Source organism: Suricata suricatta, chromosome 1, assembly GCF_006229205.1.
Source record: "Suricata suricatta isolate VVHF042 chromosome 1, meerkat_22Aug2017_6uvM2_HiC, whole genome shotgun sequence".
Taxonomy (NCBI): Eukaryota; Metazoa; Chordata; class Mammalia; order Carnivora; family Herpestidae; genus Suricata; species Suricata suricatta.
The window spans coordinates 136,271,181-136,285,111 of NC_043700.1; the positions used below are offsets into that span (position 1 = coordinate 136,271,181).

The 13,931-nt window shown below is 43.5% G+C and overlaps 1 protein-coding gene across 3 annotated transcripts in view; it reads right to left on the reverse strand.

Annotated features, from left to right (window-relative positions):
* Positions 1-10,510: 10,510 nt before the first annotated feature.
* Positions 10,511-13,931, reverse strand: part of THAP6 (THAP domain containing 6) — a 17,208-nt gene continuing 13,787 nt past the window's right edge. For all 3 annotated transcript variants that reach the window (XM_029944859.1, XM_029944858.1, XM_029944861.1), the window contains one exon: positions 10,511-13,280. In XM_029944859.1, the coding sequence (XP_029800719.1) occupies positions 13,026-13,280 (255 nt within the window). In that variant the 3' untranslated portion in view covers positions 10,511-13,025. The remainder of the gene's footprint in view (positions 13,281-13,931) is intronic.

Here is a 13,931-nt window from a genome sequence, read left to right on the forward strand (position 1 = left end):
CTGCTACAAACACAGTAAGATTTACATGCTTCTTTGAGGGGGGGGGATGGTGTCAGGAAATAGGTGTTGGTTACTGGAGAGTCATATGGTTCAGCCACACCTTGGCATGCGAGCCATCGCTCCATTCCAGGGGCTTGGGATACATCTGTGAGCAAAACAAACAAAAATACCTGCCCTCCTTGAATTAACATTCTAGTGGGATGGAGACAGCGTAAACCACAAACATAGCAAAGGAGTACATTAGATAACATGTTAGAATACATTAGAATGTTTGGAAGATTCTGTAATATGTGCAACAGAAAAATAAAAGACAATCAGGGTAAGAAATTTGGAGGGTATTGCAGTTTTAAGTAGAAGATGATGTTTGAACAAGGGCTTGAGGGAAGTAGGGAATTATCCATATAGATATCTCCAGAGGAGTGTACCAGGCAGAGGGTACAGCCAGTGCAAAGGCCCTGAGACAGAAGTAGGCATGGCATGTAATATACAACAGCAGGGAGGCCATTGTAGCTGGGGCAGACTAGGGATGGTCTCTGAGAGTAACAGAGGCCAGATCACTTCCCTGAGGGAAAGGGGAAGCCATTGGAAGATTGTGCAGAGAGGTATGACATGATCTTACATTTGAAAGGACAACTCTGGCCACTGTGTGGAGGATAGACTGTTGGGGGGCAAGGGAGAACGGAATGGCAGAAGCAGAGGGAGGAGACGATGGTGACACGAACTGGGGTGGTGGCAGTGGAGATGAACAAAACAGGGAGTTTCTGGACATATTTTGAAGGTAGACTTGACAGGATTTCCTGGTGGATTGGAAGGAGGTTGCGAGAGACCCCGGAGTCCTAAATGACACCCTAGTTTTGGTCTGGGCGTTTGCGGAGGCTGGGGGTGCTCAGGTGGTGAGACTGTAGTTGAATTTTATAAAGTTGTTATAATATGACTTCCTCCATAAGGAGAAAATCAAGTGAGTAAAAATACATTTGTATTTAAGCGAGTGCCTAACGTAAGACAAGTTTTTAGTGTGTGGAGCGGCACCTCGCAGCTGCGGGACTGGAGACGTGGGATCTTCGTATTCGGGTACTAAGAAGGATCTGCCTTGCAGTCTGATTGGCAGTGTGTCCAAAGCAGCTCTGGTCAGAGGGACAGAAGGCGCAGGGTAGGCAGATGAGCGAGGCGCAGTTTCTGTTCCTGTGTGGGCTCTGGTTTCTCCAGCTGCCCTGTCTCACCACGGGTAACTGCCTGCACTGAAATTGTGCTCTGTATCTGTCCTCGTGCTCTCGGGGTTTTGAGACCCTTGATGAAAAGAACTCAGTCCTTTTTTAAAAAATTGTGATAAAATAGACAACATAAAAATTACCATTTTAACCACTTTTTAAAAAATTGTATTTATTCATTTTGAGAGAGCGGGGGAAGGGAAGAAAGAAAGAGTCCTAAGCAGGCTCTGCATGCCCAGTGTATAGACTGGTGCGGGGCTTGAACTCATGAACCATAAGATTATGACCTGAGCAGAAATCAAGAGTTGGCTGCTTACCTGACTGAGCCATCCAGATGCTCTGCCATTTTACCTGTTTTTAAGAATACGGCAGAACTGAGCCTTGATTACATTTGAAGCCTCAGTGCCTGGCATATCGTGAGCATTCAGTAAACTGGGGATACATGATAGACAGACATCTGGGGAGAAGGGCCTCTGCTTGTATACAGGTGTTCATGTACCTTGCTGTCTAGCACGTCCCTGTCAGGGAAGGACATGGGGGCGGGAAGGTGGCTTTGCCCAGGGTCTCAGCTGTCTGCTTTTTGGCTCTGAGCTCAGGGGAATTTAATCTTCTTTTTCTTCCTACTTGCACCCCGTGAGGGGGTGATACTTTTCACGTGTCAACTTGGCTGGGACATGGTGCCCAGCTGCCTGGTCAAATAATGATTCTGTGAGGATGTTTTTGGATGAGATGAACATTTACATGGGTGGATTTTGAGTAAAGTAGATTGCCCGCATACTGTGAATGAGCCTCATCTAAACAGTTGGCCTGAACAGGATAAAGACTGACCTTCCCCGAGCCAGAGCAGGAGGGGACACTGCAGCAGACGGCCGTGGGACTTGGACTGCAGCATCGGCTCCTCCCCAGGTCTCCGGCCTGCCAGTCCACCCTGCAGAATTTGGGCCTGCCTCCACAATGACGTGGGCTGCTTCCTCAAAGTAAACCTTCCCCTCTGTGCAAACGCATCCTATTTGTTGTTTCTCCAGAGAACGCTGACCAACACCCATATTCTCTCTCTTCACTGACACGTGTATACATGCGGTCCCGTCAGGTTTAGGGGCCAAGCACACAGCAAGAGACGTACATTGAATTCTCTTAAGGAGAACCTTGGTGTTTGTGGAAAATGAAGGGCCTAGCCAAGTGCTCCTTGACCAGAGATGTGTGGCAGGACTTTAAGAACTTCAGGCTGGTCTGTCAGCGTTGCACGGCTTCTAACACGTGTACTTCAGAAAGATGCCCATGAGGAGAGTGACCTCTCCCTGGCTCAGGACAGCCTTTCTTTTAACTGAGGCCTGAACCCTTTATTTTGGGGAGAGTCTCATGGTGGTGATTGCCCTGCTTTGCTCCTCACTTAGGCTCTCTTGCCCTCCTTCTTGGTGGTTTAAAAATGTGTTTAGAATTTCGAGGAACTCAAACTCTGAAGATATGGGTTTTGGTTTAATTTTTTTAATGTTTTATTTTATATTTGAGAGAGAAAGAAAGAGTGAGAGCAGGGGAGGGGCAGAGAGATGGAGACAGGATCTGAAGCAGGCTCCAGGCTGCGAGCTGTCAGCACAGAGCCCTGAGGTGGGCCTTGAACTCCCCAGCAGTGACGTCATGACCTGAGCCAAAGTCCGACGCTTAACCAACTGAGCCACCCAGGCGCCCCAGGTTTTGGTTTTAGATGCTCAAATTGAGACAGCATAAACCATCCTTCCGTCCTCCTACATTAATTGAAGTGGAAGCCAGCAGTCTGAGAGGGTGAAGAGAAAATATCGCCAGCAGTTTGGACCAGCAGTGTTCCGAAGGCTGGACTCTTCTAGTTGACCATCTACTACGGCTGGTAGGACCTTTTCAAGGACCCAGCAGGATGTCTGCCTGAGGAATGGGTCGGGGGCGCCTGGTGTCGGTTATCTCTGCAGTCCTGTTGTGCTAACAGGCCTGTTTTGCTGTGGAAACTCGGAGAAGCAAAGCAAGCTACAATGGTGTCCGGCGAGGCTGGCTTCCCGCTGCGGAAACCGCCGGCGCCCTCGGGAGAGGCCTTCCCCTCACGGCAGGGCGAGCCGTCCAGGGGGCCGCCCTCAGGAGTGCGGCGCGGTCGGGTCCGGGCGTCAGGTGCGCGGGGCGCGGCGGTGCCGGGCCTGCCTCCTGCCTCAGCGGAGGGAGTGGCTGTGAGGATTAGCTCCCAAAGGCCTGGGGGCCTCGGGGCTCTGTCAGGAGCGGGCAGATGCTCCGTGGGGACTCTCAAGGTTCCGTGTTCGGCACTGACGTGAGGGTGCGCCTCTGTGGCGGCCTCGCCTGACTGCGGGGGGCATTTCTCCTGAGAGGGGCTGCACGCAGAGCTCCCCTCCTCCGTTTCCAGGGCAGGAGACAGTCCCCGACAGGTTTCCTGAAGTCATCCCCGTAGTTCAACAACAGAATGGCAATAACATCCTGGTCAGGGGCAGAGTGAGGCCCACGACACGACAGAGCCCCCGTTTATCTGTGGTTTGAAACAGTATGAAACCAGTGGGATAAACCTGGTTCTAGTCCCCGCCCCGCCGCCACCTCGCTGTAAGAGCTTGTACCCCTCAGCCTCAATGACCCTCAATTTCCTCGTTTATCATTCACTCTATTCTAAGCATCACTGTTCTAATCATTGTACATACATCAAGTCATTGAATCCTCAAATCAATCCAATGAGATAGGTACTGTTGTCACCGCCACTTTAAAGACGAGAAAACTGAGGCATGGAGAGGTTAAGTCAGGTGACTAATAAGTGGCAGAGAAACCCAGGTTCCAGAGCTCGTGGTCTTAGTCCCTGGGCTAAGTGTGCTCTGATTCCCTGGCTGTCCACCTACTGATCGGAAAGCCTTGTGACAGTATCCTTGAAATTCACCTGTGAAGTGCAGGACAGAGACTCATCTGTTAAAACAATGGCTTTTCAAGGCAAAATAAATAAAGAGGTAGAAGGGAATGCACAGGTTAAAAGATTTAAGACACATACCAACCAATTACAATGTTGGGACTTTATGTGGGTTCTGTTTCAAATATGTAAATTAACAAAAAAAGACAATTGGGGAAATGTGAACTACACTCGATGATATTAAGGGATTATTGTAGGTGTGATAATGATGACTTTGTCCAAAAAAAAAAAAAAAGAATCCTTACCTTTTAGAGACAGATGCCAGTGTATTTACAGATAAGATGATACTGTCTGGGATTTGCTTCCAAACAATCGAGACGATGGGAAGTGAGTGGGAATACAGATAGAATAACATCGCCCATGTTTAGTGATCATTGAAGTTGGATGACGGATGCATTTGAGTTCATTACACTCTACTTTTGTTTGGAACTTTCCATTATTAAAAAAAAAATCACCCTGTTTAAATGTTTGTTGATTTTCTCAGAAATGTTGAAAGCACCATGGACCTACTTCACAGGACTAATGGGAAGAACAATAGGGAAACAACAATTAGAATTCACTTAGAAGATTTACCTTCCAAGGGTGTCACTTATTTGAGGGTGACCCAGAGTGCTTTCTACATGGCAGATACTTAGAAGAGTCTTCTGGGCTGCATGAATGCATGAGCATTTGAGTGAATGAATGCGAACGACTAGTGTACAGGAAGAGAGTGATTCTGTCGTGAGATCAGGAAGAGAATCTAATTTCGGGGCCAAATATAATGATAAAATGATTTTGTATGTTTCCCATATAGCCAAATTGTGTATTTTTTTTAAAAAAAGTTTCTTTTTGAGAGAGAGAGAGAGAGATTGAATCCAAAGCAGAATGCAGGCTCTCAGGTGTCAGCACAGAGCCCGACGTGTAGCTCAGATGGTGACCTGAGCCAAAATCTGATGCTCAACTGACTGAGCCAACCAGTTGCTCCACCAAATTGTGTATTTATCTACCACAGTCATAACAAGGACCAAAATATTAAGACACTAAGTACACAAATCTTCACTCTTAAGTGATGTACCCACCACTACACCTCTCAGAGCCCATGTTCTGCTCTGAACCCTATTGCCTTGTTTTGCTTGCTCAGCCCAGAATCATCCCAATTCTTCTGAGTTCCCTCTGAGGAACTGCCATTACTCTTCTGTCCCCAGGATTGTCTGTAACCTATGGCTGGCAATCACAGCATAGCATTCCTATGGCCACAGCAATTGTGGGATGGGCATTTAACTCAAGTCAAATCAATGAGGCCCCATCAAAATTAATCCTGGGACTTTTGTATGAGTGGCTGGAAAAGAGGCACACATCTTGCCTTTGAACCTGACGTTGGGAACACATATGCCTACCTGAAGGGCTAGCCTGCTTGATAAAGCAGGGTGAAGAGATGCGAGATTATGATAACATCATTTGAACCCCTGGGTCCAGCTGTACCTGAGGCCATACAGTGTACTGCATGTGGTTTGCTAAAATCCTGAAGTATAACCAAGACCGTCTCATTGTAGCAAAGCACATGTGGAATAAAGATTCTATTTTAAGCCTAGTGTTGCTAGGAAAGAAGATATATTAACAAACTATAGATGTACTTTGGGTATGGAACTGACAGAGATTAGGACCAATGTATTAATCATTTGATGCATTTATTAATCATTCGATGTGTTCTTCCTGAGAGCTGAGAGAAACCAGGGGACTAGACCGACTCCTGAGCAGGTGAGAAGCATGGATGCCTGATGTCTTGCCTGTGTGTGTGATAAGGCGACTTCACCCTGAGTGCTCAGCTGCCTTGTTCATGCTTGGCAGCAGCATCAGACACGTCCCGATTGTGGTGATGAGTAACTCTGCGCTTTCCCCAGCTTCAGACACAGGATGAGTTCACAGGATTTTATCGTTCAGCCTCTGAACGCCCCAGTTGGGGCTTCTGAACAAAATCATTGAAGCCTACCTGCAGGCGCTGTGAATGTTCAACAGTAATTCAACATTCGGTGAATTGGAGTCTCTGGGCTTGGTGTTAGAGACCAGGGATGAGAATGTGTACCACACCAGCTGTGAGAGCTTGGCCTAAATTTTCTAATTTCCTCACCTATAAAGTAAGAATAGGGGCACCTGGGTGGCTCAATCGGTTGAGCAACCGACTCTTGATCTCAACTTAGGTCATGATCCCAGGGTTGTGAGATCGAGCCCTGGATTGGGCTCCAGGTTGAGCGTGGAGCCGGCATGAGATTCTCTCTCTTTCTCTCTCTCCCTGACTCTCTCCACCACTTCCATGCTCTCTCTAAAATAAAATAAAAATAAAATGAAAATAATAGTATCTACCTCATTGGGTTGTTGTGAGATTAAATAAATTAATAGCTTTTAAGCACTTAGAATAGAAATTGGCACCTTGTAAATGTTAGCTATCATTATTACTGCAAAATAATAGTTTTCTGCCTTGGATGAACATTTCCTCTAAAACCTGGAGATCTGAAACAAGACGAAGAAAATATGAGGATTTATGAAAATTTATCAAAACAAGGTGAAAAGCTCTGTGAGAGTGTGCAATACTTCTCAGATATCTGACTCTGAAGTCTTGTATTTTAGTTTTCTGAGATATTGAGTCTGTTGGAAAGTTTGTCTGGAAGTTTCTTATAGGGGATGAACGCATTATGTGTGTTTTTTAGGGTTCTGCTAGGTGACCAGTCATAGACAAACTAACTAAAATCTTGTAACCACACCTACCCAGACAGTGGTTTCTGTAAATCTCAGTAGTTAAGCTGGTAGGGGTTTGAGAGTTCTTTGACCTACCCAGGGGGCACAGGAAGTGCTAGTAATTCATGACTTGGATTCAACTTTAGCCAACGTCTCCAGGAGATGATGAGGGCTGGTAACAACCAACGCCTAGGTTTCCAGAGAGGAAATGGTGTTGATTTTCATTTGTAGAATGCTGTTACAATTCTTTTTCTCTTCCTTTTTTCCTTCCTCTCCCCCCTTTCCCTGTCTTTCACAGGAAGTCTATGCTCCCCTCTCCAGAAGTAACCACTTTTAAGTGTGACATATATCTTTTGATTTCTTTTTCTGTATGTTTACATACACTTAGAAACTGTTTTGCAGGAGGGTTTCAAAACATTTTATGTAAATGAGATATTTTGAGTTACCATTTATTTCTTTTCACTTAAAGTGTGCCTTTTCTTTCCCTGCCAATACATATGGATCGATCTCTTTCTTTTCAATTGTTGCTTCTTATTGCATTACATGGGTGCCCTACAGTTTATTACCACTTGATGGAATCTGAGTTGCTTTACATTTTTTTGCCCTTGAAAAATTTTCATAGCCCTCTTTGGGCACACATAGAGCCTCTTTGCCATAAGGTACATTTAAAAATAACTTGCAGATACTGTTTTGAGATTTATATTGTAGAATACATTTTCATTTCCCTCTAAAATTTCCCAGTCCCTATGGGTGCTTGGTGAGCGTGAGCCTTTGAAGAGCCCTATTTTATTGCCAGTTAAAACTATTTCCCATCTTTTCAAGAAAATATGGCCAATAATGGTGACAGCTACAGAAAGGAGAAGGGGACATCTCCGTAAGCCACTCTACTCTTAAGTGTCATGGTGAGAATGGCAGCCCAAACAGTTTTTGAAATCCTAAGGATTTCAGGTAATTTCCTTCGGCTGTGGAGCCTGGCAACACTTTGCACTATTATAAAATCTACCTCTTTCATAAGCACCAGTACCGTTCAGTTTAATTGGTCTGTTGAGGACGCTTCGCTGGCAAGTCTGTAGCTGAATGCCCGTCCCCACAAGGTGCTCATCATCTGTATTTGTGGTTAACATCCTGCACAGCCTGTCCACTTCGCTGTCTTTGTTTAATAAAACACTTCTATTTTAAAAAGCATGAGGCCAGGTCCGCTGAGTCAGATGTGATATTATCTTTCAAGTGCACAAGCTCTACCACAAGGATTTGGGAAATTTATTATCTGACACGAACCTGTTGGGAACTCTTTTGCTGCCAACTATCACGAAGGAGCTAAGATTAGTTCAAAGACTGTCTATTTAGTGACTTGATACCTGAGACAGCCTGCAAACTTTTTTTTTACACTGGTCCAGAATGAGATGAGGCACTTGTGCTAAAATGTCAACCATTGCCAACTGCTCCATTCATGGAAAAAAGTCTTGCTATGAAAAATATGTTAACTAAACAGTGTGCTTTGTGGCCTAGTAGATTCACAGTCTTTGCAAACTCCTTATACCAGTCTGTGAACCACATTTTAAGTAGCACTAGGATGCTTTGTGAAATTTAACGAACAAATGAATAAATGAAGCATATCTAATCTGGATTAAATGGCTTTTCAGGGTTGAGGTGGGAGGATGGAGAGAACGATGAATTCAGTTTTCCCTCTCAGTGGGGCAGTGTTCTTTACCTGCTTTTGAGCTCGCACAGAGAGGGAGGGTATTCAAGGCACATTGCTGCCTGTACCACCACGCTTCCCTGCTATATGCATTTTCCCCTCTTGTTTTTGCCCCCCTTCCTGTTCTTATCTCCTTTTCCCATGCTTCTGGCATGGGATTTAAAGAAAGAAAAACAATATATGGAAAGCTCTTCACACACGATGAAATACAATTCTCTCCACAACTGAGTGAGGAAAGCCTTACTGTCTACTCTACATATGCTCAGAGAGGTTCAGGAACTTGGTCCAGGTCCTACATGTGACAAGGTGGCTGGCTTGGGCCTTGAATCCAGGTCTGCCTGGTTCTCTCCCAGGGGGTTTGGCCTTCTACTGTCATGTCTGAGGAGGTGCTAAGAGAATCCGGGTGCTGGGACAGAACTTGGAAAGTGCCCACACGGACACACGGATGTTCCATTTTGGAACTTTAAGATTCCATTACTCTCCCAGTCTCGGCACCTTCTTTCATTGCTGCAGTCCTGCTACATCGCCCGCTTCTCCATCTTTGTTACATACTTTTGTGTCTCTGTAGGCTGTGGATGCCTTCATCTTATCATTTTTGTATCTCTCACAAGAGGGCATGGGGTTTTAAAAGCAGTACACATGATGGGTTGTTACACAGAATATTAGTCTGTAAACTTCTTTATGTGTCTAAAATAAATATTAGATGAATGAGACTGAAGGAGACTCAGACACTTAAAGCTTTAAGGTGTGATATGAATCTGAGCATGCGTGTAGTTCTATAAAGCGATGCACGGTGCCCATTCTCCTGAGGTGCACTCCTTGCTGCCCCCATTACTACTCTGTAGCCTCCTCGAGGACAGGAGCTGAGTCTTTGTTTCTCCAGTGCCTGGCACGTTCCCTGGCATACAGTTCCTGGTACTCAAAAAGTCCGTGTAGAATTACTGAATGTTCTCAGCACTGTTCTTAAACTGCTGTTTCTAGTGCTCACTGTTAACTCCCATATGGCTCTCAGAGCGCAAAGTGCTTCTTCTTCTGCTCCTGGATTGCCTGGTCCTGATTCAGTATTTTTTCTTTCTTTTATCTCTGGCAGCATCTGCTTTGCATCAGGCCCCATTCTATGATGAGATACAGAGGGAGGAAGGTGAGAGATGTGACAATTGTTAGAAGTACAGAGACGCTGGGGCGCCTGGGTGGCTCAGTTGGTTAAGCATCCGATTTCAGCTCAGGTCACGATCTTACAGTCTGTGGGTTCAAGCCCCATGTCAGGCTCTGGGCTGACAGCTCAGAGCCTGGAGCCTGTTTCAGATTCTGTGCTTCCCTCTCACTCTGCCCCTCTTCCACTTGCTCTCTGATTCTCTCTCTTTCAAAATAAAATAAAGACATTAAAAAAAAGTAGAGATGTTTAGTGTGAGGAAGCAATATGAAAAGATGACCATGAGGCCCGCGGAGAAGGCAGGCACTGGTGCAGAAAGCCCCCGCCCCCTCCACGTGCAGATCACCGACCATCACCTTCTCCCCAATAACCCAATGGAGGAGCCAATTATACCTTTGATCTTCCCTCTAGAAGCACTGAGTTTGACAACGCATATGACATATCAGTAAAATTTGGGGTGCAGAGTGTCCAGTAAGCACGGCATGCTAGGACATCCTCTCTGAAGTAAAAGACAAATTATTATAACTTGCCTCTCCCACTATGAGGAGGGAAGCACGATGGCTAACAGGCCTTTTTGGATTTTGAAGGGAGCATATTTCACACCTAAAAATACTGCTCTCAGCTATTATACTGGGTGACATAAAAAGGTGCCAGTTTGGGTGAGGCACAAGCGGGAAAGGGCTCTATGGCACATCCACATTGTGGTAAAAGCAGGTCTGTCACTTGGGTCACCTAACCGAGCCGACTCTATGATTTTGGAGTGATTGGTGGAGGAAAAAAATGCAGAGGAGATTAAAGCAAAACCACAGTATATATACTCTTCATTTTTCTCTGCTCATTTTATTGAATAACTGTATAAAAACCATGTACAGTGCATTATTGGAGAAAATATTTTATTTTTCAGATGTATAATGGATTCTTTGTTCCTCAATTATTTCTGTAATATTTTGCCTTTTTATTAAAACTACATATATATTCTAATACTCTTCATCTTTTCTCAAAGACTGTGGTATAATTGTGATTATCCTTAGCAACCAACGTCTATTTCCAGAGATTTAAACTTGATGTGGAGAAAAATGCCATGTCAAGTCCTTTGTACCTTATTTGGTGCTGAGGCTGAACTGGTGTATTGGTTTGTTCTAGGATCCAGAGTCTATGCTAAGCTTTAAAGCAAACTGAAATCCTCAGGCTGGTCTCAGCCGCTTGAGGAACTTTTGGATGGGGTCCCTGATCTGCTCTGCACAGGTCAGTTCCTCACTGAGCCAGGCTGGAGTATCTGGAACAGAGGCCTGAGGGGTTCACTGCATCTAGGCATTTGTTCTGGGTGGCAGGTGGGGAGAGCCTGGTTTCTTATGTCAGATTTCTGTTGGTAATCATTTCTCCATAAGAATAAAGAGCAAATGAGTAGCTCTGGGTGCTTGATGATGCCAAGATTTTGCTCTCAGTTAACTATCTCTCACTGTTTCTAAGACCAATGACAAAGAAGACAAGGGCTGCATTCACTGTGAGCAAAAGTAGCAAAAGTGACCGTGGCCACTGTGACTGTGGCACAAATGGGGACTGGACTCTTGGAAGGTCTCCCAGGCTGGAATTATTTTAAGCAGCCAGTAGAGAGCTTGAATTTGGACCTATTTTGTTTGGATCTATCCTACTGTTCTCCATTGTCCACTGACTTTAATTTTTATACTCAGAAACAGTCTCCATTTCTATCATAGTACCTTCATAAAATCTAAGACTGTACCCAAACTTCCCATTAGAATGTCCACTATGAGTTAAAATTAAATAACTAAAATAAATAATGGGTAGCTACTGAGATTTTTTTAGGTAGTAAAAAGATATGACCTCAGTGTTTCTTCTTAGCCTAATGCTGACCTCTCAAACGTGGGAAAATTCCAATTTAGGGGGAAGGTTTGGAATCCCACATACAAATATAACAGACATCAACACACAGAAAATTCTTAAATACAAAGGAAATTCAAGTGACTATATCCTTGCTGACGATATAACACAAATGAAACTTCCATGAACATTTTAGCACAAATTGCAACTCATGTCTAGTTAACACACGGAAACAACTGATCCTCAAATCCTAACTACTAGCGCATAGATATCTGAGTAGGTTTGGATATGTACATGTGCTTAAAAGTAGAGTTTGGCTTTCAACTAGTACTTTTAATTCTAATCCACAGGTAATGACTCTTAATTTCAGTTGTTTTTAGTAAGAAATTAGGAGAAAAGCTAGATTTCTGACACTTGGATCAGAAGACAGCTAAGCGTCATTCTTTCGTATATTCAGTAAGAAGCTATTCTAAAGCTGCTGCTTTACTTAGCTATTTCTTTAAATAAAAGCCTTTGGATAGTAATCTACTCTCCTAACTATAGGAAAATATTCTAAGCCTTCCTCCAGTTCTTATTACACCTGGATGGGTCATAGTTTTCTAATGATTTCACCTATATTTTGTATTTTAGAAATGTTGGCAATATTACTTTCTATAAAATACAAAGGAGCTTTAAAAATATTCAGCTAGTAATAGCATTTAGATTTTGAAGGGATTCCTTTATAATGAAACAAAATGTTCAGAACCACTGTCAGCAACCAACCATTTAAAAATCAGATTTACGACCCTTGTTTTTTTGGCATTTTAGACCTCTGCCGGTTATATGGAAGTACTCCTAGCCAAGAAGGCAGAGGGGAGGACGTGTGTACTGAAAACCACGACCTCATCAGAGGTCTTCCCAGCTTGGCTCTGAGCAACTTTTAACAGCCCACAGATCTGCACCAAGTGCTATTCTCAAGGTTGGCACTAGGGGATGGCGGGTCATCTTTTGGTATTATTGGTAACAAATAATAAACCCTTGGGTTGGATCCAAGGGGGCCATGTGTTATAAATGAATTCTGCTTTGTAGTAAAACACATTTAAAGTACAATTCATTGTACTTATCATAAAGCATACATAAGTAAACGTACTCCTTTGAAGCCAAAACTCTGATACTGCCGAAGCAGGGCCCGATTCCTACTACCCCTATTGAATGGGACTAATTTGATATCATGTCCTAAGTCCTGTGGAATCTTTTTAAGCTTTTAACATCTTACAATAGTAAACTGGCACTAGTTTAGGTCTTTAAGAACATAATTGTCACATATCACACAAAAACATGATAATTAGCACAAATGTCTGCAAATCTTCGAAACAACTAAATGTATAATGCTACAGAAGATCCAAAGAAGCACTCTAACTGATGAATATTATTTAATAATGGTAAATGAGAATTATTTTCTAAAAAACTGTACCAATGTTAACTTTAGGCAGAATATAACATGGAATTACTTCATGAAATATAGTCTCTTTCTATGCTCTCCTGACAACACTCCCAACAGAAAGCTTCCAGTCTATTTGCTGTTTCTTGGCTGATGAGACATTCGTCTTTTAATTCCCTGATTGTCTTCCTCAATGATTTTTGGAAACGTTTTTCTCGGTCTAAAACATTCCGCAGACTTTTCTTGGTATCCTCTAGCTCGCTGATCACATGATCTAATTTATGTTTAAGTTTCTTTGGACTGTCCATTACACTGTAGCTATGTTCCTAAAAACATAAACACCAAGTTATTAAACTGGAGAGACAGGTAGTTAGATAAAAGCTTTTAGCTAGGCCTCAGTTGTTTTTTACGATGCTTGGAGATCTTTAAGTTGGCGATACTTAGAAGTTTACAGACCATAGGAAGAGGATGGGAGTGGTGCCCAGAGCCTCCCCTTCTTATCGAAGGCTGTCTGTAACACGAGGGGTACAAGATCTGCCACGGGGACGCACTGCTTACTGGTGGTATCTTCTATGAACGTGACACTTGTAATGACTACTCAGCTTTCGTTCCCTAGGCGGGGCACAGCTAAGTTTAAGTTTTACCTATCAAAAAAATCTTGCATTGTTAAACTCTTAATGATTTTATTGTATTTTGCTAAATATTTCATTTTAAAGGTGATGACAGAAAAGGAGCACTGGAGCAGGTCCTCAGTTTAGAGACGACCCAGGTTTGGGTTTTTAGAGACAGAATTTTTTTTTATTTTTTATTTATTTAAAAAAATTTTTCTTTTTTACAGTTTTTGTATCTTTTTTTTCCATAATATTTTATTGTCAAATTGTTTTCCATATAACACCCAGTACTCTTCCCCTTAAGTGCCCTCCACCATCACCACCACCTCTTTTCCCCCCTCCCCCTTCCCCTTCAACTCTCAGTTC